We start from the raw sequence: 24,242 nt of genomic DNA on the forward strand, positions 1-24,242 counted from the left end.
AGAAGAGGCCTCTGAACTACTGGTAGGTTTATGGCATACTTTTGCCCCAGTTCTGTTCTTGAATCACAGAAATATTAAAAGCAAAGATCCATTCACAAATAGTCCCTCCTTCCTTAAATATGGAGTAGGAACTCCCTTAAGAGATAAAATTTAACATATCACTTATGGTCAGTCCAGAATTGCTGGAGGCAAAGTCATATATTTCTGCAAAAATATGCATCTGTGGCAAGACACTTCTAATTTCATATGAGCTTATTAATACATATAAATTATACCACAATATGAGAAATTAAATTATAGTTGCCCCTCAAAAGACTGAGTAGTATTTCAAAACTAGCGTTTACTATTTCAAACACTGGTCATGGCCTCAAACACACTACATGAAGTCATGGCCTACTTCTGTATTTGATGAGAGAATCTTTACATATTCATATGAATTTTAAAGTAGCACTCCTTCACCCTGAAAATATATTAATTCCCTGGAGAATGTGAGAAGAAGATAAAAACCCTGAAACTTCAGGTCAACCCTAAGTATAAATTAATTTCTGTATGAGATACTATGTGCCCTTGAAATATGAACAAAGTAGTACAGACAGTGCAAAGAGCACACTCCCATTACATACTTGCACTGGGGCTGTTCATTTTGTTAGACAGACACCCAGTAATTATTTAAAATCCTCAAAAATAATATTAAAACAATGCTATAATAAAGCTACAAGTAGATTCATGCTTGTATCGGCTTGATTAAAACCACTTTCTTTTCTTAGATGTTGGAACAACTTTGCATCACATATACTTGTATTCTCAAATTGCTCCGAGGATAAACTATCATTAGAGAAACAGAAATCAGAGCTATACAGATAAATTGTACTTATAGTTGTATTATGGCATCATTTTTATCATTTTCAAATACAGAATAAATACTGAAGTAAATCAACATCCTAGATACAAGCAGATCATCTGTCAAAATAAGACAAGTTTTTTGAATCCACAAATGGTAACACCCAACAGTAAATGAGTCCTTGTCAGAGGATTTGTATAAATAATTACTTTACTACAATAAGGATGCTCATTTATTTACCAGGGAATTGCACACTCTTTTACAAGAGGATATTCATTGCTTTATAACCATCTGTCACTGCAGTTCTATAAACACCAGTACCTCCCCCACCCACAAATCTAATTAGTTTTGATTCAGTCACACATTTTAAAATGATGCTACTGGAGATGCTGTCTAATATTAGCACAGTGGCAAACATGAAGGCAACTGATTGTCCAACCTAAGGGGCAATATTTGTCCATTTTTCTTGCCCCTGGCAAGACTTATTCCCTAGCAAAATAAATAAATAACTTTCAACATCAACTTACAGGTAATATAGCTTTCCGGCTGCAGGTAGAGCTCGTTTTCTGTAGTCTATTCCAGAATCCAGCTGGATGGTACTGCAATATTTCTAAATTACAAAAACAAAAGAATGGTGAAATTACTTCTCTTAAGCAGATGCTATGGAATGTCAAGGGTAAATACAAAACATTTTACCCACCAATTTTCTCAAACATAATCATAAGACAAATTGAATTATTTGCTTGGGAGGATCATGCTCTGGAATGACAGGCTAACCACAATGTTCTCCAAAAGTATAACAAAACTTGATGGAGACTTCTCCTGAAGTCATTAGGAAGGCATTAATACAAATTCAAAAAAACACAGATTGTTTATATAACTCTGTAAGAAAGACAAAGTAGCAAAGCTGAGCAAGTTCAAGAAGATAAAGTGGGCATTTATACAAATACAATAAAAGATCATCCAAGTTTCAGTTTTGTGGACCTGATCTCAGTTCAGGTTGACAAAATATTCTGTATGTCTGCATTGGTTTCAACAGTCTGAATGTAAGAAGGCAGGCAAAGACTATTACTTACTTAATAGGAACACCAATTTCATGTATCAGGATTTGCTTCCAAACATGATTGTACACTCAAATATACTGTAGTTAGCAGCTATGGATTTTTATGGTGAATTTAGAATCTGAAAATACAGACTCAAGCTTTATATATATATATGTGTGTGTGTGTGTGTGTGTGTGTGTGTGTGTATGTAATTTGGATAAATGTGCATGAATTACTTTTATGGTATTGTATTTTCATATATTGCATATATGCATTTTGGAAAAAAGTGTTCTGAAGAATTTATTGCTAAATTGTTTTTACCATAAATGCCAATACTATTATGATTATTATGAACAATGATAAAATGGTCACATAAGTACATGGAGATGGTCAGATAAGAACATGGAAAAGTGTGAAAAGAAAAAGTTGCCTATAAGGACAGGTTTATGTAAAGGATGTAGCACAGTACAATCCAGAAGGGACTGATCTAACTCTGCACACTAGAAGTTGTTTTGCCCACTTGATATGGCTATGCTTGCAGGAATAGTGGTGCTAGTTAGGTGCCTTTGCAGAGAGATCCCAGAGTTCACCTTACTTCTACTAGGCACAGATGCTTGTTGAACAGATTGAAGAAGTATCCTTGCAAACAGACAAACATGAATATTAGGGTGGGGTGGAATTTTGTTAGGCTTCCATTTTGATAAGAGTTTTGTATTTGCATTGTCCAAATCAATATGAGAACTAGACTGCAGCTATCCTTCTGGGATTCCTAAATCTTATGATTTTGCAGTACAATTCTCCAGACAAAAATGCACACAAAATACTTTATATTAGGGAAGTGTGTACAAATATGCATATTTGTGGGAAACATACAAAACAGTGTTATTTTAAGAAAAACTGATTACAAAAATATGTACATTAGTTAGAATTGCATAAAATGCATATATTACAAAATACTCAGGAAAGAGTTTTTATATGGACTTTCTTTTTAAAGTCACAAGCTGATATGGAAACAAGATGGAATTAACCTAAGCATGCAGAAATTAAAAAAAAAACATAAAGAAAACAAATCTGGCAGATTTGTACACCCTTCTCAAACACTATTTTTAAATAGTGATTATTAAACTGAAGTAACTGATCATAAGAACATGGTGATACTCATGTAAACACCCATAATAATTCTGTATTTTTTCCCCCTATCCCCGCCCAAGCAATTCATTATGAAGGCTTTTCTATTCCTTATGGTGAAAAGAGAGGTTCTTATAACTGTACTAGTGCTTTTGGATTCTGTTTGAGATGAAATTCCTTGGTCTGTAACAAGCTGATGGCCACTGGGGCTTTAGCAGAGGTGGGATTACTTTTTTTTCTTTGCTTTTCCTTGCCCCTTATGGTTTATTATATTTGGTAGGATACAGATGCTTGGCTGGGGCTGAGAAGGTACAAATTCTTTCTTAGAGAAGGCAACAGAGAGACTCTTTCTGGAAAATAAAACAAGACAAACATCCTTGATTCCAGAAAAGCTGAAAAATTATAGGTCTGTGGCAAACATCTCCGTCCTGGCCAAGGTGCTTCAATGTGGTATTGGCCCATCAAATCTAGACACACCTGTATGAAACAGATCATATAGATCCATTTCAGTCAGTGTTTAGGCCTGGTTTTGGCATGCAAACTACCAAAACTACCTTGGTTTTTTATGGGATCACTTTTATTGGGAAATAAATGGGGTAAATACAAGCCTACTGAATCTCTGGGACCTCTCAGGGGCTTTCAGTATAACTAGCCATGTATCATTCTAGAGAGGTTGTCTGAGTTGGGTGAGGGTGATATAACTTTGCAGTGATTCCATTCATATATGGATGACCATTTCTAAAAGATGGTGCTAAGGGACTCCTGCTCACACTCACAACATTTGTACTTCAGAGTTTCACCAGGTTCCATCTTGTTCTACATGATTTCTAATAGCAACATGAAACTGCTGAGTGAAGTCATTAAGAGATTTAAGTGGAAATCCTATGGATGTTTAGACAGAAAGAGGTTCTACAACTCTCAGCATACCTCAGAGCTACCTGGGTATGCTGGGAGTTGTAGAACTTCTGTCTAAATATGCATAGGATTGCACACTTGGACGGCAATGTCATCAATCAGTTTCTGTTGTTTTAAGAGTTATTGTAATATTTTATTTATTTATTTATTTGGGTATTTTTACCTGGTCCAATACCCAGTGGGTCTCTGGACGGCTTACAATTCAGATATTTAAATCTTTACATTATTCCTGACTTGTACTTTGATCTCATAGTGTAATTTTAAAGCTTTCTATTAAGTTTTATCATGCAATATTTTATGGTTTTAATTGTACTGAACCACCCAAAGAACTTAAGCTATTTGGAGATATAGAAAGGTGGTAAATAAAATAAATAAATAAAACATCGCTCTATCATTCTCTCTCTCTTTCAGCAGATCTAGAAGAAGCAATGGAAATGCCTAATCAGTGCATGATCATGGTAATGACCTGGATGAATATGATCCAACAGTGTGATGTGGCTGGATTTTTTTAAAAAAACAAATGCTATTTGAGCCACATTTGCATAAGTATAATTTTCAAAACAGGTGAAATACTAGTTCCCTCTACTCAGCACTGGTTCAGCCTCATCTGGAGTACTGTGTCCAGTTCTAGGTTCATAGTTTAAGAAAGATGTATGCAGACAAAATGGAAACGGTTCACAGAAGGGCAACAAGGATAATCCAGGGACTGGAAAGTAAGTTCTATGAAGAGAGATTTGAAAGAACTGCATATATTTAGCCTTAAGAAGAGATGATGGAGGAGATACGATAGCACTATCCAAGTACTTGAAAAGTTGTCACACAAAGGAAGGCCAGGATTTTTTCTCAATCATCCCAGAGTGTAGAACACAGAATAATGGGCTCAAGTTGCAGAAAGCCAGATTCTGGCTAGATATTAGGAAAAATGCCCTGACTGTTAGAGCAGTATGGCACTGGAACCAATTACCTAGGAAGACTGTGCACTCTCGCACACTAGAGGTATCCAAGATACGGCTGGACAGCCATCTGAGAGGGGGGGTTTAACTTGAAGTCCTGTGCTGAACAGGGTATTGAACCTGATGGGTTTCCTGGCTCCTTCCAACTCTACTATTCTAAGAGTTTATGAAAGTCAATAAACTGAAGCTAAACCCAGAGAAGACAGAGAGAGATACTGTTGGCTGACGGTTCATTTTTCTGAGTAAGTGGGTTCAAGGTATTCAAACTGTTCTGGAAGTGTGGCCTTTGATACAGTACATATGCAGTCTGCCAAGCAATTTTTGTCAGTCCACTAGAATGTCCTGCTTCTGCTCTGGCTGAAAAAAATGGCAGAAACAGCACCTGGGGTTTCCCTTCTTGGTGCTAGTGGAGCAAAATATACTTTCCCCTTATATTCAATCTCGTCTGAGAGACTAAAGGTAAGGAAGGAGTTTCCTTGCTAGCACCAGCAAGAGAAACCCTTGTGCAAGTACATGTGCTTGTGTGGGCGTAGATGCACTTATGTATATGGGCATTTATTAATTTATTTATTTATATCCTGCGTTTTTCCTACAAAGGGCTCAAGGCAGCTTACATCATTCTCCTCCTCCATCTTATCCTCACAACAACAACCCTGTGAGGTAGGTTGGGCTGAGAGACTGTGACTGGCCCAAAGTCACTCAGTTGGCTCCATGGCCAAGCGGGGACTAGAACCCAGATTGTCTGAGTCCCAGTCCCTTAACTCATCATCTGAGACCCAGTCCTCAGTCCCAGTGCTCTTAACCACTACACCACACTGGCTGTCTGACATGTACATATACAGCTCCCAGGGCCAATAAGGTTGTACACTCTTGTCCTAAAAGTTTGGGTTAGTAGCTTGGGAGTGCTTTTAGATACAACATTGCAATTAGAGGCAGAAACTTCTTCAGTGGTAGAAAGCTGCTACATCATTTATAGCAGGATAAAAACAGCTTGACTTCAGTTACCTATGCCCTGGTAATTTCCTGCTTAGATTGCTACAATGGATTATATGTTGAATTGCCCTTCTGCAGCTGGTTCAGAAACTGCAATTAGTACAAAATATGGTCTGGTGTCTACTTCGTTAACTTTTTGATGCCAAGACATTTTTATTTTCCAAGGCCTTTAAAAATTCTTACTTGCTGCTTGTTTTATATTCAATTATATTTTAGAACTGTTTTAAAAGCAATTCTTTCCTATGTTTTAGATGTTCCGATACTGATTTCTCCTTTCAGAATTATTTTAAATAGCTAAGGCTGCTTTTAAGAAATATAATTGGTTTTATTTTATTTGTTTTATTATATATGTAAGTTGTCCTGACAGCTTTGACTATAAGGTGACTCTTAAATTGAATAATAACAGTGGTGGTGGTGATGATAATGACAATAATATCAGGTGACCTGTTCATATAACAGTGTGTTTGCTAAGTTTCCACATCACTGGGACATCTGAATAATAGAAAGAAAAAAGAAAGAAAAGACAATCTTTGAATAGGTGATTTCTGAATATATATATTTCTACCAGCACTTGAAAAGGAACTGTGGCACTACTCAGGTAAGAAAAATTGCTTACAGACTACCTCAGGATCTCAATGTGCTATGTAATCTGAAAAATAAATACATTCTAAATGTAAGGACATATAAAATTAAACTTGAGACAAATATGTTCAGAGACTTTGGGATTGCTTGAATTTTATGAACTCCTAAATACTGCATCACAAAGTTGCCATTTTATCATTTTTTTAGGTTTAAAAATAATATGCCCAATAGAAACAATACATGTATTAATTTGGTTTCTCTTTAGGAAGTGACTTCTCCATCACAGGATTGATTAAAGCCTACAGGCATGATTGCATTCTACACTCACTAATCACCATCAGGGAATCTAATCAGCAGCTAAAGAACTTTTAACTGGAGCTTTTATATTTTAGCCCTTAATTTTCAAAGCTACAGTCCTAACAGTTGGTTTACATTTTGAGTCTTTATCAGTTGATATTCTATCTGACAGTGTTAAAAGTCTCTTATCCTTCTCCTTGAAGCAGCAGAAACTAGCTCAACAATGCAGCTACATGTTGTGGCAAAGGAACAATCCAATACTATAGCATAAGGATTGTGACTTTTTACCCTATTCAATGTTAATGCTTCAAATTATTCAGTTCCTCAAATTATTATGTATTGGCTTATGTATTTATGTATAGCAAAGGACAAACACAATTACACTCTGAAAATGTAATTAAGAAGGTAAAAAACAACAACAACAGGCTTATCACACACACATTACCATAAAAAAACCTTTTCAATTCAGAAAGCTTTTCAACTTAGCCCAGATAAGCAAAAATCTGCTTATGTACAATTCTTTTTGCATAATAAAAAATCTGTCCAAATGAAACTCCAATGCTAAGCCATCTAAAATGATACAGACAGTAGACAAGCATCATTTTCTTCACATAACCATTATAAATTAGATAAAATAACGATAATAAAAATAAGATTTTAAGTGCAGTAGGCTATTAATATACAATAGGTCTAGTAAGTACAGGAACAAAAACCATACTATAGGATGCAGAAATGCCCCTCATAGACTTCAGCAAAACTCTGCCCCCACCGTAGTAGGCCCTTGTACCTGGCATGGTGGTACTATGCATGAAAGCTATGATGCCCTGTGGCCATACATGGCAAGCCAAGAACCTTCTGAATTTAACTTAAAAGCATTTAGCAGCCCACTCCTCCCCAAGCCACAGTGTAAGGTCATGCTCCTGCTGCAACTAGCCTGTGGCCTGGAAGCCTGGGGATAAACAGACCACCACACTCTTTTAGAAGGACTCAAGCATGGCATAAATGACCTGGACAAGTCACGTCCCTTGCAGAGTATGGTGAGAATTCCAGGAATGTTTGCTATGGCTTTTCATACTACCTTAAAGTCTAAATAAGTCTGAAGATGGGGAGGACCAAGTTATAAAACCTGTTCATTAATTAGGATGTATTTCTAAATAAAGTAGTAGAGAGTTCAGGTACACCAACAAATCAAGTAAGAAGAACATATTGTGCTGGAAGTTTTTGTTCTTTCATTGATGTAAAGTTTGGGATTCAGTGCTGTGAGAACAAGAAACAAATAGCAGTTATTGAAAGATTCAAACCCAAAACTCTTGTTGTAAACCTAGAGTTTAATTGAAGGACAAACTGAATGACTGTTGGGATAAAGTCTGGGTTGTTCCCTTGCTTGCAGCCCCAACAACCCATGAGTTATTGTTGAATGTGAAGCAGGCCATTTAAAGCAATAATAGTTATTTAACTTGTGGTTTAGAGGACAATAGCAATAAAGCAAAAAGCTTTGGGTTCAAGTTATATGAACTAATAGAAAATAGAAGTCTGATAACTGCATTCTACATAGTATTTTGGAAAATAAATTTGCAGTAAGGACTATTGGTAAAATCCAATATTGTGAAAGTAGACATCTGCTCTCACAGCAGACCTGCCCCATTGCTCCCCCTCTCTGCATACCCTCCTCCTGCTGTGGAGGCTGTGTGCAGAAGTTGTTCCAGCAATGATAGGGATATCATGCATGGTTGCCGTCTTTAATGTAAGGTCAAGAATCAAACAACATGGTCTAAGAGGAAGCTGGATCTAACAGCAATGGTATACAAGGGGAAAGTTGGGTGAAAAGTTTGCTGCAATCTGAAGGGAATGCAAAAAATGCCCAAAACTTGATAAACTGGGATGATTTTACATCACTGCCTTCCCTACTCCCCCAGAAAAGCATATCATAGTTCTATGTCACAATTCCAGTCTCTTCAGATTTTCACATTTAGTTTGTACAATGAAGTCTGAATTCACAAGGGTTGCATTTAATGGTAGATGGGGCAAAGGCAGAAATATCAGTATATCTCAGCTTTAAGCTTTCTTAAGCCCAGTTACTTTTGTGTATGTGGGTTCTGATTACTTTTACTATTATTCTAGAACAGCATAGGCCAATATGCACAACTTAAATGCTTAATTAATTTGATGCAGATAAAAGAAACATACACTGAAGAGCTTCCAGAACAAAGAAGGAAACAAAGAATAAAGGCGAAGACCTTTTTATTTAAGCAGTATTTTAAATGTTAATATTATTGAATTTTATTTGGCCAGGGCGGCTTGTTTTATAGTGTATGTTTTATATTATATATTTGTATTTTATTGTATATATTTTAAAATGTTATTTTAATCTTTTTGTTGTAAGCCGCCCGAGGCTTCGGCGAATGGGGCGGCATAAAAATGTTTTAATAAATAAATAAATAAATAAATAAATAAATAAAGAACAGGGCTATGAAACAACACTTTAGCAGCTAGGGATAAAGGGATCCCTCCACATTTCGGGTTTGCATGATGTTACTTTCGCTGGTGAGAGGCTGAAGTCATATAATTATCAAGAGCTCACTGTTCCCTCAAAATCAGTCACTTCCAATTGGCTGATAATATCTGGACTGGCTAGCAGGGGACAAAACTTATTAATCCCATTCTGTTATGACATTTTGAATTGACCTTATACCTAGCCTTCCTACGCCCATTATGGTTCTTTTGCCATCATGCACTTATGCCAGAACTGGGTTGGATCAAACATAAACCTTTCCTTCATGAACAGATTGAAAGGATGTTTTTGATTCAATGGAGCTTCTCTGCTGTCTGAGCAGAAGAGATTATCTTTGCTGATCGCTCCCTCCCACCCCCCACATACAGACCAGATTGCTGGGAGACAAAAGGGGAATGATGGTCCTGGGGGCTAACACATGGATGAGAAATTGGTAAAAAATGTCTCCCTCTTTTCCACTTGGGGATGTTCTTGCCAGTCAGTTACTCCGAATCAAACATATTGTTTCTCTTTCCCTTCCAATAAAGAGCTAGTCCTCTTCCTAGTTAGTGTTTATACTTGCCTCCATCCACTTACTTAGCTTATTCATCTAACTCCCTGCTCAAGACTCTGAGCGTGAATTTTCTTTCTTCCCTCTGGATACTAACTTGTCTTTGGATCACAAGTAACTAACATACACACTTCAGTTCCATGCTTTGCACATATTGTGCAAAGAAACTGCTTAGCTTGAGTATATACTGTAGGTTAAATGCATCATGCTTTAATAAAGAAATTCAAGGTCCTGATACATGGGACAAGCAAAGTCACAGAAAGAGTTTTAATTATCTCTACTTTGGGTTATGGACTACACACCAAAAAAATAAAGAAGGACAGCAGTATATTGTTTTTTCTTTGTCTTTTGATCTTCTGGAAGCAGTGATGGATATGATTAAGACAGAGGTTCTTAAAACGAAGATCTTTGCCTTCTTATAAGAGCATACATTTATATAACAAAATGAAAAAAGAGGAATCATCTAGCATTTTGTGGAATTAAAAAACTTGGTCAAACTATTGTTCAGTATGCACTTAGTCTTTGTGTTCATGTTCAGATGTTGTTCAAACAGCAGACTTAAAAGAAAATAATGTCAATGAATCCTCCCAAGCACTATGCATGACCTCTGGGGTAATTAGCAATCATTGAAAAGCAACAAGACTAAAATGTTCTATTCTTTATTACTGTCAGCTCTTATCTTGATCAGCATTTTAATAAAGATGGTTCGTTCCTAAGACAGTTCCATGAATCAGTCATAATTACATCCTGACACGCAGTGAATAGTAAAGCAATACTAAATATCACTTCATCAACCTTTCTAACCTTTATGCAAGTATTAACAGTAAATAATTTTTACACAATCCAACAACAGAAAATCTGCATATATCTTAGCTTTGTAGAGACTCTACCCTAAGTGAATTTCCTGTGACCTACACCAGCAAAACACAATCGGGCATAATTATTCAAGCTCCTGAGATATTCAGGTGTTGCTTTTTTCAGAGTGTACAACTTCAAGTACAAAAGGCTACTTGTTCTACATAATAAAACCTGAAAGGGTTAAATGAAATGATAGTTTCCTTTTCCCAAGCATATCTTAGAAGCTTTGCTGAGCTAAAACATGGTAGGTTCATGCTGAAAAATTGTAACTGGCATGCCTGTGCATTAAAAATGTATTTTATGTTTTCAAATATAAAAATGGAGATAACCAACTACATACATTTTAACAACCAACTTTGTTGGCTCAGACCCTGCAGTTGAGGAAAATACACAAATATGTACAATACACCACAGCAGCTTCTGTTAAAATGGACAACCAGTGACAATTGCAACTTGAAAAATGTGCCTCTTGAGAATTGAATTATATCTACTCTGATAGTTTTAAAGTCTCACAAACTGGTGAACTGTAAAACTGAAAATACCCATAATAGATTGAAAATATCCACAATAGAGCAGCCATTGTTCCACAATGGGTCAAATAACTAACAAATTTATCTAAGTGTTATTCCATACAGGATGAAACTTGTGCTCACTAAATTTCCTTTCTTCAAAATCTAATTTGTACTTTTGTCCTCAATGCTGCCATTGCTACTATTGGAGCACCAAATAGGGAAGAAATAAAGAGGGAAAAGACTGCACTGTTGATTTAAGAAACTGGAATTCCCAGAATTTTTTAAAAAATGTGATTAAGATCTCAGGAAAGCAAAGGATGGCTTATGCCTAACTCTGATGAGGTCCACTACCTCATTATCAACAACTGAAAACTTCTGCTGCATTTTGTTTCAAGAGAATCCAAAAGTCCTTGCTGTAAAGCAGACGGGGGGGGGGTGCAGAGTCCATTCAGTCTTTCTGTATCACAACCATTATGTAAGAAGTATAAAACACTGCCTTTATGCTGCCAAGCCACAATGACTCCTCTTACATCAAAGCGGTTTCGCCACTTGGGTTTTTTTCCTTCCAAATTTATTCAAGCCAAGGGCAGGGAGACAACAATTCATACACGCTAATTACACCTAATTATCTATTCCTCCCCCCACCCCAACTTTCAGTCAGCGTTATTTGCTATTTGGGTTTCTCACAACCTCCTCTTGCCCTGTCCATCCAGCTCAATAGTGAGTCTTTGAAGAAAACAGTTGTGGCTTTTTAGAATATTCACAATGTAAGGTTCAACTCAAATTAAACTATTCCCATTATTAGTTTTGACACATTTTGTGTGCTAAATATGAAGGCCTTTTGCTTAGTTTGGCAAATTTCTAACATCTCTGCATGAAGAGAGTTGCTAGTAACACCCTCATCTACTGGAGTTTCTCCTCACGCTTTCCTTTCATGATCTAAATGAAATGTTTATTGGATTAAAGTTCTTCTCTGCAGACCTTCATGGTGGCCTGTGACAAAGCTTTTACAAGCTTCATTAATTGGCTTGGACTTTGGGGGTTGGGGTTGGAGAAAGATGGGGATAGACCTTATTTCACATTATATCACAAGCAAAGAAAACTACCATGTGTTAATTAAATGAACCAATCTGTTACATGAGGAAGACAATATTACATATCTGCCACAGAATTCAAGGCACTTGTTTGAACCAAAAAGTTAATTTGCTGAAACAGAGAAAAGAACTGCCATTATTGAGATCAAAATGGAAGAAAATATAAGAGTAAGCTGTAATTACTTTACTAACACATGACTTTTTCTTTTAACAAGGGAATTTCTGGGCAATAGCTTGGGCAACCAAAATAATTGGTAAAATTATATACAGTCCTGATCACTTTGCTATAGTTAAAAATCACTTTTATTTAACCAAATATTTTAAAAATCTTTACCTGACTTTTGAACCTTTTGTTTTTTTGCTATAGAATATATTTTTGTTATAAAATACATAAAACATATACATATATTCAGTGTGCTGTTGATTCTAAAATCACAGGACCCTTTTCAAAGGAATAGACACATGTCCTGAGTATTAGATTCTCAATACTTTTGCGGATCAAAGCACATGTACTTTCCAACTCAAATATGATTGAGAGGCAGTCCCATTAAAACCTCAATAAAATACAATATGAACACGTATATGAACCAAGTCTATCTCAGCATTGTATTATTGTGTATATGAATACACGCACCCACTTTTTCTAACAGTAAACAGAGAGGTTTACAATTGCACTATATAGTAAATCCCAAAAGTAATCTATTTAATTAATACAGAAAAAAAGAAAACAGAAAAAAGAAAGGCAGAGCCTACAACTTCCAGGGCTTGGGAAAGAAAGTCTTCTTTTTAAGATTTGCTTGGCTACTTACTAAGAAGGGGAACAAAAGGCCTAACATCTTCAGTAATGAAAAAGTCAATTGATAAGTGAAGACATCACAATATCAAAGACTTAATCTTAGCAATTCTGACTCAGGTGACAGCTCAGCAGAGGTCAGGGTGCTGACACTGACCACAAAAGCAAGTTACAACTATTCAGCCTACTGAAAGCTACGAGGCTATCACAGCATCAGAATGGAACTAACTGACAAATCAATTTAATCACCAAGGTGACTTTTTTAAAAAAGAAATCGTCCATTGACAAATCTGAGTTCCCCCAACACAGGTGGCTTGACAAAGGCAAAACATACAATCAAAGACATTTTTATCTCCTAAGGGGTGCTAAACAATGCACACTTCCCCCCAAAATTGCTTTGAATTTGCTCAGTTGCTGGCAGCTGAGTCCCTTTTACCTACTAGTGAGTAGGTGAATATTCTTGCTACCTTTAATAATGAGCATGTGAGTGTAAGAATGAGCATTTCTTGGAGGAAAGTCAGCAGAAATGTTGTAAACAACCTAATAACTCAATTGTAGGCATGCTTATTTAAAAGCAAGTTCCACCAACCTAAATGTGGCTTATTCTGAAGGAAATGTGTGGTTGTATCACAACATAAATTTCAGCAAGTGCTGTAAGAGACACTCAATAACAGACATAGCAGTTCATATGAAATAAAGTTATTGTATCAGCTAGGAATATGACATTAAAACAAAACATTTTCAAGGAGCAGGACTGGCTGCTTTGCACTCCACACATGGAAGGAGGAAAGCAAAGTAAAATATTAACTCCGACTGTACACAGAGAAAGTTAAGTGTGCTTACTTTCCACTAAAATAATTATGTCATAGATTTCAGTGGTACAAGAACTGAATCTATAGGATTCTAAGCTGCCTTGGTTCCTTGCAATAGGAAGCAAACAAATACAAATAGGAACAAACAAATACATTTGCTTATTTCTTTCTACCCATAGTGACTATACTAGCTTAATAATACTCACATAATACTGTGAAGTAAAGCAAAGTAAAGTACTTTTAAATCTCACTCATTTTAAAGAGAAACATTTAAATAAAAACATGGCTGTATTGTGCCCAAGACATATAAAGCAGCATTTTTTGGGAATATTGATCAAGCAACTGGCTTTGCTTTTTGCATTATTTTGAAGATAAGCCATTTATTCTTATTCCATCAAATTTGAACCAAAAGTGTATTAGGATATGTGTTACAAGAGCTAGGGACAGCTACTGTCTCAGCTGCGTCCTCTTGCATTGGTCTTCCATGCAAGTCTCATTGAAATGAATTAGGACTAAATAGCTTTAGTACCTGTCAGACTTCAAACAAAAGCATGCTTGCATGTGCTTTCTCTTTTTAAAATATAAATATTGCCCATTGAAGTCTGCAAACCACAGTGCCAAACCATGTAATCAATCCTTCTTAAGATCCAATTCCCAATGCTTCATTTAAGTCATTACTTTTCCTCCTCCTTTTTCCTAAACAGTGGGAAACCTGTATTTATGAACCAAATGACAAAACAGTACCAATAATCTAAAAAAATCTAACTAATCTAACAAAATTGCCAATGATTAGCTTTGATTTTTGGTATGGAGAATTTTTGGCATCCCATAAGCAAGCACATGTGCATGTGTATCTTAAGTTTGTATTTCTAAGAGAAAGGGTCAGGAATGAGTAGTAGGCCACCACTTTTCTGAATTTCCCTGTGGACTTTCTGTGTTTTCAAGAAGACTCAATATTCAGTAAGCTGATAAAAATGAAGATTTCCTTTTATTTTGATAACAGTCCCCTTTTAGTCCACTGCTCTGAACTCCACCAGAGAAAGAACTTTTCTATTCATTCATATTACCAATGAAAATGAAACAATAACTCCTGCTCTGTCCCAACTGAATTATTTCCTATATATTTCAAAAAGGTTTTTCCCAAAACCATGTCTTTTTCTTACCTTTAGAATAGCAATGAATGGCACAAAGTTAGCTCTCTGGAGCCCATTTTTATAGAGGTCTGAAAAAGAACATATTGGTTTTATCTTTGCTATATCCTTCTACTGAGACTGTCTGTTGATTATATACATCAAGAAATATTAAAATCCAAATAAGAAAATAAAATGATGGAACAACACAGGGAGTCTCACAAAATCTGTATAAAAATTAGAACTGAATCTTTGATACAAAAAAACAAAAACAAAAACAAAAAAAACAATTTAGCAAGAGAGATATAGGCAGTGTTTTCATGCAAGCATAGCCTTGCTCCTGCTTGCATGCCCTTTCTCCCTCAACTGGCAAGGCTATGAAAAGATCGGAAACTTGCTTTCTACTCAGGCCATGATTCCAGCCCCATTTGGTAAAATGGAAAGTAAGGTGCAAACACTCTCTGTATAGACAGAAGAAACTGGAGGTTGTTACTTGCTGAAGCCAGCATCCACATATAGACCCTGAAAGTACCATACACAGAGAGCCCTCTCCCATCAGACAGACCTTGCATACATTTGGTGCAAATACATTCCTCCACATACTTTCCAGCCAGGCATCCCTTCGACTAGCAACCCCCTCCCCTCCATACAGACACATTAGGTAGAAGCAGGGTGGAAAGGCAAAAGGGAAGACCATATTTCCTCTTTTGCTGCCTGTCCTATAAGCTTCTTTCCCAAATGTACATGTGATCTGGATCAGTCTATTTCCAGAAGCCATAGAATTTCCTAGGTATCTTTTCATCACAGAAGCTGGCATTCCTTTATGCATGGTGCTACAAATGTGCATTAAACAAAAATGCATTCCCATCTAAATCTGTTGAAAGGATATAATAAACATTCTTCTAACCCTTCATCTAATCAATAGCTCATCCTGTCTGACAATATTAATTGGTAGGGAGTCATAAAACCAAGTGCAGAGGATCTAACGGTCCTTGTAAACAAGCCTTCCTCAATGTGATAACTTAGACTACAACTACCAGCATCTCTCATTATTGGCCATGCTGGCTGGGGCTGTTGGATATTGCACTCCAAAGCATCTAGAGGGCACCACATTCAGCAGAACTGTTCTCTAGTACTTCAAGTTTCTAACAAACAAATATTTATTTCAAACAGGACAATAAGGATGGGAAAAATTCAAAAGGTGAACAATAGGGCCATTTTAGAATGAGATTTCTCAAGAATATGATGGCTACCTTGGATTTTGGAAGGAAAACCGCATTGGATTGGATCACAGATATATAGTAATTTAGCACCTTGAATGTGCCACATGCCTTGATTGTGCAATGTGACTTATTTTGGACAGATTCTGTGTATCATGCTCATCCTTGAGTTTAGCATCTTTAACTATAATGCCTAATGTGCTCATACCCAGGACAAGAGCAGATGGAAAAAAGGTCATTGTGACTTCTTAAAAATGGTGGAATTTTCCCTTGAAAATCCATCAGTGCTTGACTTCCAAGAGATATCACAACTGCGATGAGAGTTCCCATGTCATAATTTACAGTTGACAAGCAGCATGCTGATAATTGCTGCTCAGCTGCTCCTGCTACAAGAAGTTTGTTTAGCACGCCATTATTTCCTGCCTTATATCTGTCCTGACAAGCCAGAGAAATAATTCAACAAACCATGAATTATTTCTTTGGCTTGTTGGGAAAGAAACAAGCCAAAGGTACAGCTTCATACTTTATGGTAAACAAACTGGACAGCCTGTATTGTCAGGTTTTCAAAGGAATCCTGACTTATTGTGATGTGTGAACAGACTGACTGCAAAGCTTAAGTGGGCTAGTATTTGGGTCACTTAAGAAGGAATGGCTATTAGCATGATATTTCATATTTTAATAAAACTTAACATTATGCTCATTCCTACCTTGGGCTTAGAAAGCCTAAACATTTTTAAAATGTATAAATTGAAATCAATGAAGGCCATGCTTCTGAATAGTTAGTCAATAGTTTAGAATTTTACGTACATTCCTTTTGTACCTGAGAGAAAATTTGGAATATTTTCAGGAGTGGAAACTTCCTTCTTAAATACAGTTATCATGTAATATTTGTGATTATTAGCTCTACTTCAGTGGGGCTTCTCGCAATTTCTTGATGGGATACCAGCATTTACAAACAATTTGGGGCAACTCAGGATACAGTCACTATTAAAATGCCAATTAAAATTCCTGGTATCAGGCAACTGCTGTTTTGGAAAGTGAGGATTTGCAAGGGACGGGGTGAGAGAGGAGGAGAAGGAAAGTTTCTGAATAGAAATAATTTAATAGATGTCAATATGTCATTAAGAAATTTATCAAAACTGCCAATACAAATCCAGTTGCATATTTCAGATAAGAAATTATCACATACATTAAAACAGTATGCAATAAGTATTTTCAGTAACTTTGAATTACTAAGCGAAAAGCAGATGGGGTTTCCATGAAAGAATAAAACCATTTTAATAAAATCACTTTAATTTGCCAATGATCTTCTAATAGTAGTACTTTGCAAAACTCAAATGATAATGTCAGCTCATTCTTTTACATTCTGATGCAATAGTTAAAATGCCACAATGTTTTGCTTTCTTGGGGAACTGTCAGGTATACCTTTAATCATACAGACACCTAGCTTTTCCATATACACAGAGCTTTTCCAGATGCATACAAATGCATGAAATGGAAATGCAACATCACAAGACTTGCACTGTAGTTTTCCAAGGTGATCCAACCCTGGTGTTTGCTGCCCTGTAAAGCTGACAAAGTCCAAGGCGGGGCATGCAGAATATGTAGTTGAGTATATGAGAATATATCTCAGGGAAAAGCTTATGGACAGGTCTTTTTCTGGGACACTTAGCACACTTTCCATTTATATACTATAGCAGAATACAGGGATGGGTTCCAAGCCTCTCAGCATATGCTTGAAACCATGGATAATACTGAGCTCTTTATTATGTACTTATACATTTCTTTTTCTACAATTTCACAGATAGAAGATTAATTCTTACCATACATCCTCGCAACCTCAGCATACAATTCTTTTTCTTTCCCTATTAAATCAAGAATTTTCACTCAAGAGAAGCACTTTATGACTTTTCCTTGACACTTCATGGCTTCTCTTTCAGATGGAGGTCAACCACATTTAAATGCAAACATAATAACTGAACTAATGGATATGGGGGTCCTGCTGTATATGACTCCGTTGGAGCTTACAAAACTGCTGCCAGGAAACATTTTTAAAATTCTGAAGTAATTCCTGATCCTAAACACCTTTACTGAGTGAGTAAGATCTTCTCAGTGAAGCCCCAGACTCATTGGACATGTTCACATGGCCACCTGGCAACTAAGCTGCAGATGACTGAGGTCACCATGGGTTGCCCTCCCCCGGCTTCTTCCAACAAGTATCCCAGGGGACATGAAGTTGCATTGTCTCCTCTTCCTGCTCTGTTTGCAACATCTTTTTGGTTGCTGCTGTGCAGCTCTTTTGGTTCATCCCCGTTTTCCCCTTGACAGTCTTTCTAATATACCCAAGTAACACATTGGGGTGCCCATCATTGGTTCACCACTTTCTTTTAAAATTTACATGGGTGGATTTTATGATAAATGGAAATTTTATTGCATGCAGTTTCATTAATATAGAACAAAAAGAAACTACTAAAAATATTGTTGATGATTTGTAATTGATTCAAAGTGATTGGAAAATTTGTTGGTTTAAAGAACTATAATTGTCTTTCTTGCGAGCCTCAACAAAGTACTAATTCACAGAAAGACAGAAATTTTTGGCTTTTTGGAGAATTTAAAGGTTATGAATATTTATGTTATATCTATGTAAGATCATTTGACATTCTTATTTTTCTTTTACATTTTTCTTCCTTTCTGCACTTTATTTCTTTAAAGAAAACAATAAAAAAGTAAAATGTACACGGATAAACATGGTTAAATAGCTAAACAAGACTTTTGGCAGGGAACTCTACAGATTTCATTGGCTGCATATTTTGGTATGCCAAAAAATCCCTTCTAGTTTAGTGCTGTGAAGAATCCTGTTTTAAAAGAAACCTTTGCTTTGGATTGCTGTCAAAACTCTGTGATCCCATAAATGTGATGGGAAATACCTTTCTCCTTTGCTAAGCATCTAGAATCTCAGGCAAGGGTGGAGGTTTAGGACAGTGAGAATTGTCAGGTCCACACTAAATGATCTCTGTGTGAAGGGTGTTATACTCACCCCTTTTCAAACAATCTTTTTGTGGCTTTACATTTGACAGCATTTTTGTTTGAAATGCAGAACAAAATTACATAATAACCTATTTGCAGTCTTGACTGGGCTATGTCCATGGCCGGTAGCTTCTGTACTTTGAAAACAGACACTTACCATGACATTGAGCAAGTAAGACTTTTCATTTTGGTTACCTGCAAGTGTGCATCAGATAAAGACTGATTTTGATTTTTAAATTACAAAAATATGTGCACAGGTTTGAGGTGCCAGAAAAATAAAAATGTGGCAAACCAGTGAAGGCTGTTCTGAAGTACCGCTTGAGCAGCTGGTCCTGGTAGTGGCACAGGCATGCTTCTTAAGAGTGGCAGGGGGTTTTGGCACTTGCTTGGACACTGATGACAATATATTTCTGGGTTTAGATGACACTGTGACCTGCTGTGGTTCCAACTAACTCTACATCAAGCCATGGGTTCTCACATGGCTTATTACCAAAAAACAAGCCCTGCAAAAACTGCACCCAATTTAGACAACACAACAGCTGACCATGCCTGGTTAGCCATGGTGGATTTTCATGCCGTAAGAACCAGGTATATTTTTAGCAAAGATTTTTATTTCACGTATATACATTCAGACTTTGTTCTACAGTATTATTCAGGGCTGCAAACTCATTTTTTTCATTTTTAAAATAGTTAAAGCACTGAAATACTCTCCACTAATCATTTGGACTACATTAACCTGCTGATTTCAGACTAAAGGCTATCTCATGTTGGCTCAAACTCCACAAACACAGGCAATTGGAAGCTTAGTTTGTTGCTTTAACAGACAATTAGTATTGCAACAAAGCTCTGTGGAATCCATCGTGCTAGCACTCACAGACATCTTGTCATGTCCAGTTGTATCTTACAAAGTGAGAAGAGATGCTTGCAAAATTAAGCTTATCCAACCAACAACATTCTTCCAATCATGTGCAGCAACAAAGGTTGCTGCACATGAAATGGAAGAGGGATGCTTGGGCAGGATAGGTGCAGCACTTGATTCCTGGTAAGCACTGCATGAACACTAGATAATGCTTGCCAGGAACTCAGACTCATGGTCATGACAAAGTGGACTGCAGTCCAGGAAGCTAAGCTGTTGAATTCCCACCCCAAAACAGTCTCCTCACACATCCCTACCTATTATAAGTAATGACTTAGTGCAGTGTTAGAAATTGTGCTTGCTTGCAACCTACCCTTCATGCACCCACAGTTTTTGCTTTGGGAAGTTTTGAGAAGCTGACTGCCAATAGTAATGATGGAGATTGTTCATCTTTGATGAAGCCCATTTTTGTGCAGTCCTGTACTCGTTTATTAGCCTATACCAGTGATGGCAAACCTTTTAGAGAACAAGTGCCCAAACCGTAACCCAAAACCCACTTGTTTATCACAAAATGCCAACACTGCAATAAAACCTGAATATTGAGGTTTTAATTTAGAAAAAAACAACTCATACATTAACACCTTTTGTCTTAAAAGAAAAATACAATAACAGAGAGAAGGAGCCATGTTCACGTTGAGCGCCCCCAAGTCAGGGGATGCCGGGCTTGCTTGTGCCTGGAAGCACACACTCCCTCCCTCCCTCCTTGCCCTCAGACCAGCCACCAGGAACGCCACAAGAGCTTTGGCGAGGCTTGAAAGTTTACCGGAGGGGCAAAATGGGGGGGGGGGGGAGAGACCTAGACTAAAGGTAAGGAGAGGCTATCGCTGATCCCTTCCCATGCTTCCATTGGAATCTATCTCAAGGCACCCCCACGGCACTGCCAAGCCTTGGCGAGCTGGATCGGGTGAGGAGGGGGTTCCCTGCCACACGTCCACTCCTCTTGCTTTGCAGCAGTTCCAGCCTCCACATTTCCTTGTTTGGGCCTCCCTCCCCAGGAAGCGCCATACCTATCCCAGGCGCCCTCTCTCTCCTCCTCCTCGTTCCAGCTGCTGCTGTTGCTCCACTGCCTCGACACTGTTGCACACTCCCTTCGCCCAGCTTCCCCCCCACACGGCCACTGGTGCAGGAGCCCAGCCCGGGAGTGGGCAGATGGGTGCGCGGCTGCCTGGCTGCGCCTGTGGCTACTGAGTCAGCAGGGTAACACCACTGCACTAGGAGGGCGCCTTTGGCGGCCGCTCAAATGCTGCAGGCCAGGAGGAGGCAGGAGGAGGCACCACTGCCAGTGCTCAGCACACCTGCTCGCCGCCCACTCCCTTCCTGGTGCACCTGCCGCGGCTGTTGCACCTGCCTCTTGTCACCTGTTTGACACCCCCTCTTGCAGCAAGTCGTGGTTAATGAGTGACATCATTACCTGGCGCCATTACTCTTTCCAAATATGTGCATGGCTTCTGAGGCAATGCTGAGGCGACTTGGCTTGTGTGCCAACAGAGAGGGCTCTGCATGCCCGCTGTGGCACATCTGCCATAGGTTCGCCATCACTGGTCTATACTATTCCCTGTCTGTTTGGGCTGCACTGACTCACTCAGGTGTGACAGATACCATAACTATTATGGAACTTCCTGATATACTTTCCTCAAAATGGAGGCCCCAGTTCTAAATATTTGCAGTGTATCCAAGCACAGTCACAGCTTAGATTCATTACATTGCATACTGATTGTCAGTAATGTCTGAAAACTGGATATTTTACAGCTAGGTCAAACCATGAAGCATTATTTTATAAAGCACATACTGGACAGCTTGCATATGAGAAACAGATACTATCACTGTAGCCAATACATTAAAACTCAGTTACAGAATGCAAGTCTCATTTACTACCATACATGTGAGATTGTTGGAAAAATGAGACAGTTTAAGGGGTGACTGTCTCTTTGCGGTTCAGTTCCCAAATTAGATGTGTCAGTGCTTACCCAACATTTTGAACAGCATCCCCCAATCCCATGTCCCCAAGATTTTTAGGACTACAATTCCTAGCATTCTGATCATAGGACATGCTGGATGGGGCAGACTGGATTTGAAATCGAAAATTTGAAATCTGGAGGGCACCAGGTTGAGGAAGGCTGTTCTAGGCACAGGTGGGAGTGACTGCACTGCAGGCATATACATTGATGCTCAAGACTCAAGGCAGTGGTCAAGCTTGCATGGTCATTGGGTAAACAAGCCATGGGTTCTTCATTGGTTTCAAACCCAGCTCCACCACATACCTGGCAAGGTCTGGACAACACAGCAAGCTGTGTGCTGAGACAGTAATTAAACAAATTATGTGGCATGTATCTGGCACATGCAGGACCTGCAAAAATAATCTACTGTGGCTTCTTTTCCCATTTTTTTGTGAAAATCTGGCCAGTGACTCCTGTTATACCCCAGAGTTCAGCTTTTCCTGCTCACTCAGAATTCCTGGTTCTGTTGCAATGCCTTGTAACTGCACTTTTTGGCAGTATCCAAGAATGCTTTTCCACAGTACCATCTGGGGAAAAGGAAGGACTCTTTTATCAGGCTTCCAACAATTATTCATGCCTTCATAAGCTCAGAATGAAACTTACTATAAAGTACTTTAAACAGGGAAGCATTCATTACTGTATAGAAACTTTAGTTGACACAAAACCTGGTAGCATGCCTCTTGGCACAGCTAGAAAGTTGGAAGTAAATTATGCCAGTTCTTCTGTGTCTATCCACACTCCTTATTACCTTCAGATCATAATTCAATGTGTACGTGTTTTCCTCTAAAATATATAACTCAGGTCCAATTAACAGGAAATTACTTTCTCCTGCTATCCATTAGAAGATCTAAACTCAGTTTAAAAGTTCTTTGAGTATATTGCCTGCTTGTGAACTATATGCAGAGAACAGTTTTCAATGACTGCACAAAACTGTGCAAGACCTTTCTCCTGGAGACATGGCAGTGTCTGAAGTCTGAACCTCTTCCACAGAAATGTTGCCAACTTTCCCCCCACTTCTCTTGTATGAATTTTCAGGGTTTTTAAAGGGTTTCCATGGGATACAGCTTGTGTGTCTTAAAAGCATGTATTTAAAATTGGATTAATTCATTGATGCATTCCCAAAATTTTGGGATGGTGTAAACTAGAAACATATATTAAAACTATACAAATTGAAATATTAAAACTAAACAAATTGAAATAGTCTTCCTGATTTTTCTTCCTATCTGTGGAGCAAGAGGCTTGCCTTTTGTCAGTGGTCTGTTGCAACCCTTGTTCAGCTGCTGGAGTTTCTTACATAAACCCTAATATGCTAGTATTATGTCTTGTATCCGAATTTGTGCTACCCATTGTACGTAGTTTATTTAAAATGTTTGGAAATGTTAATAACATCATTCAACGCTCACTGAAAATGTTTCAACATTTTCATTTTTTCTGGAAACCTTCAGCCATTTTTCCAATTTGCTATGCTGATCCATTATTCACTTCCTGGTGCAATCATCCTGCCTGTTACTCTCTAACTGTCTGTTTTGGAGCAAGTCACTTTTATTTCATGGATTATGGCCAAGAAGTTCTTGAATTTCCATCACTATCTGTCCTTATTCTACTCCATTATCTATTTGTTTTTAAATTGTTATCCCATTATTCCTCTAAAGCAACTCAAGACAATGCATATGATTTCCCCAAACTCCCATTTTATTTCCACAGCCTCCACATGGAATGTCTTAGGCAGACAGAAAATGACTGGTCCAAGATCACCAGCGAGATTCATGGCTGAATGGGGATTTGAGCCTGGATTCTTTCTAGTCTGACATTCTGGTTACTATACCACATTTATGTGAACATTCCTTTTTTCAGTTCATTCTTTCTCTCAAATGTAAGCAATAATACCAGACATATAACCATCAAGGAACAGTTATATAACCATTACTCTGGTCAGGCTTCTTCCTTGTCTTCTCCCAGCTGCTTCTACTTCCCATCTTCAAGAGAGAAGGGTGACTGGCTCTTCCACTCTACAGCAAAAAGAGTGAGTGGGCTCCATTGTAGCTGTTCTATGACCTGATGGCATATCC

General features: G+C 37.8%; 1 protein-coding gene across 1 annotated transcript in view; it reads right to left on the reverse strand.

Annotated features, from left to right (window-relative positions):
• Positions 1–24,242, reverse strand: part of AFG1L (AFG1 like ATPase) — an 80,300-nt gene that overhangs the window by 37,812 nt on the left and 18,246 nt on the right. The window contains exons 6-8 of the mRNA XM_044421191.1: positions 24,101–24,182; positions 15,047–15,105; positions 1,369–1,451 (exon numbers count right to left, since the gene is read on the reverse strand). Coding sequence (XP_044277126.1) covers positions 1,369–1,451; positions 15,047–15,105; positions 24,101–24,182 — 224 coding nt within the window. The remainder of the gene's footprint in view (positions 1–1,368; positions 1,452–15,046; positions 15,106–24,100; positions 24,183–24,242) is intronic.

Source organism: Varanus komodoensis, unplaced genomic scaffold, assembly GCF_004798865.1.
Source record: "Varanus komodoensis strain SLA01 unplaced genomic scaffold, ASM479886v1 scaffold1, whole genome shotgun sequence".
NCBI lineage: Eukaryota > Metazoa > Chordata > Lepidosauria > Squamata > Varanidae > Varanus > Varanus komodoensis.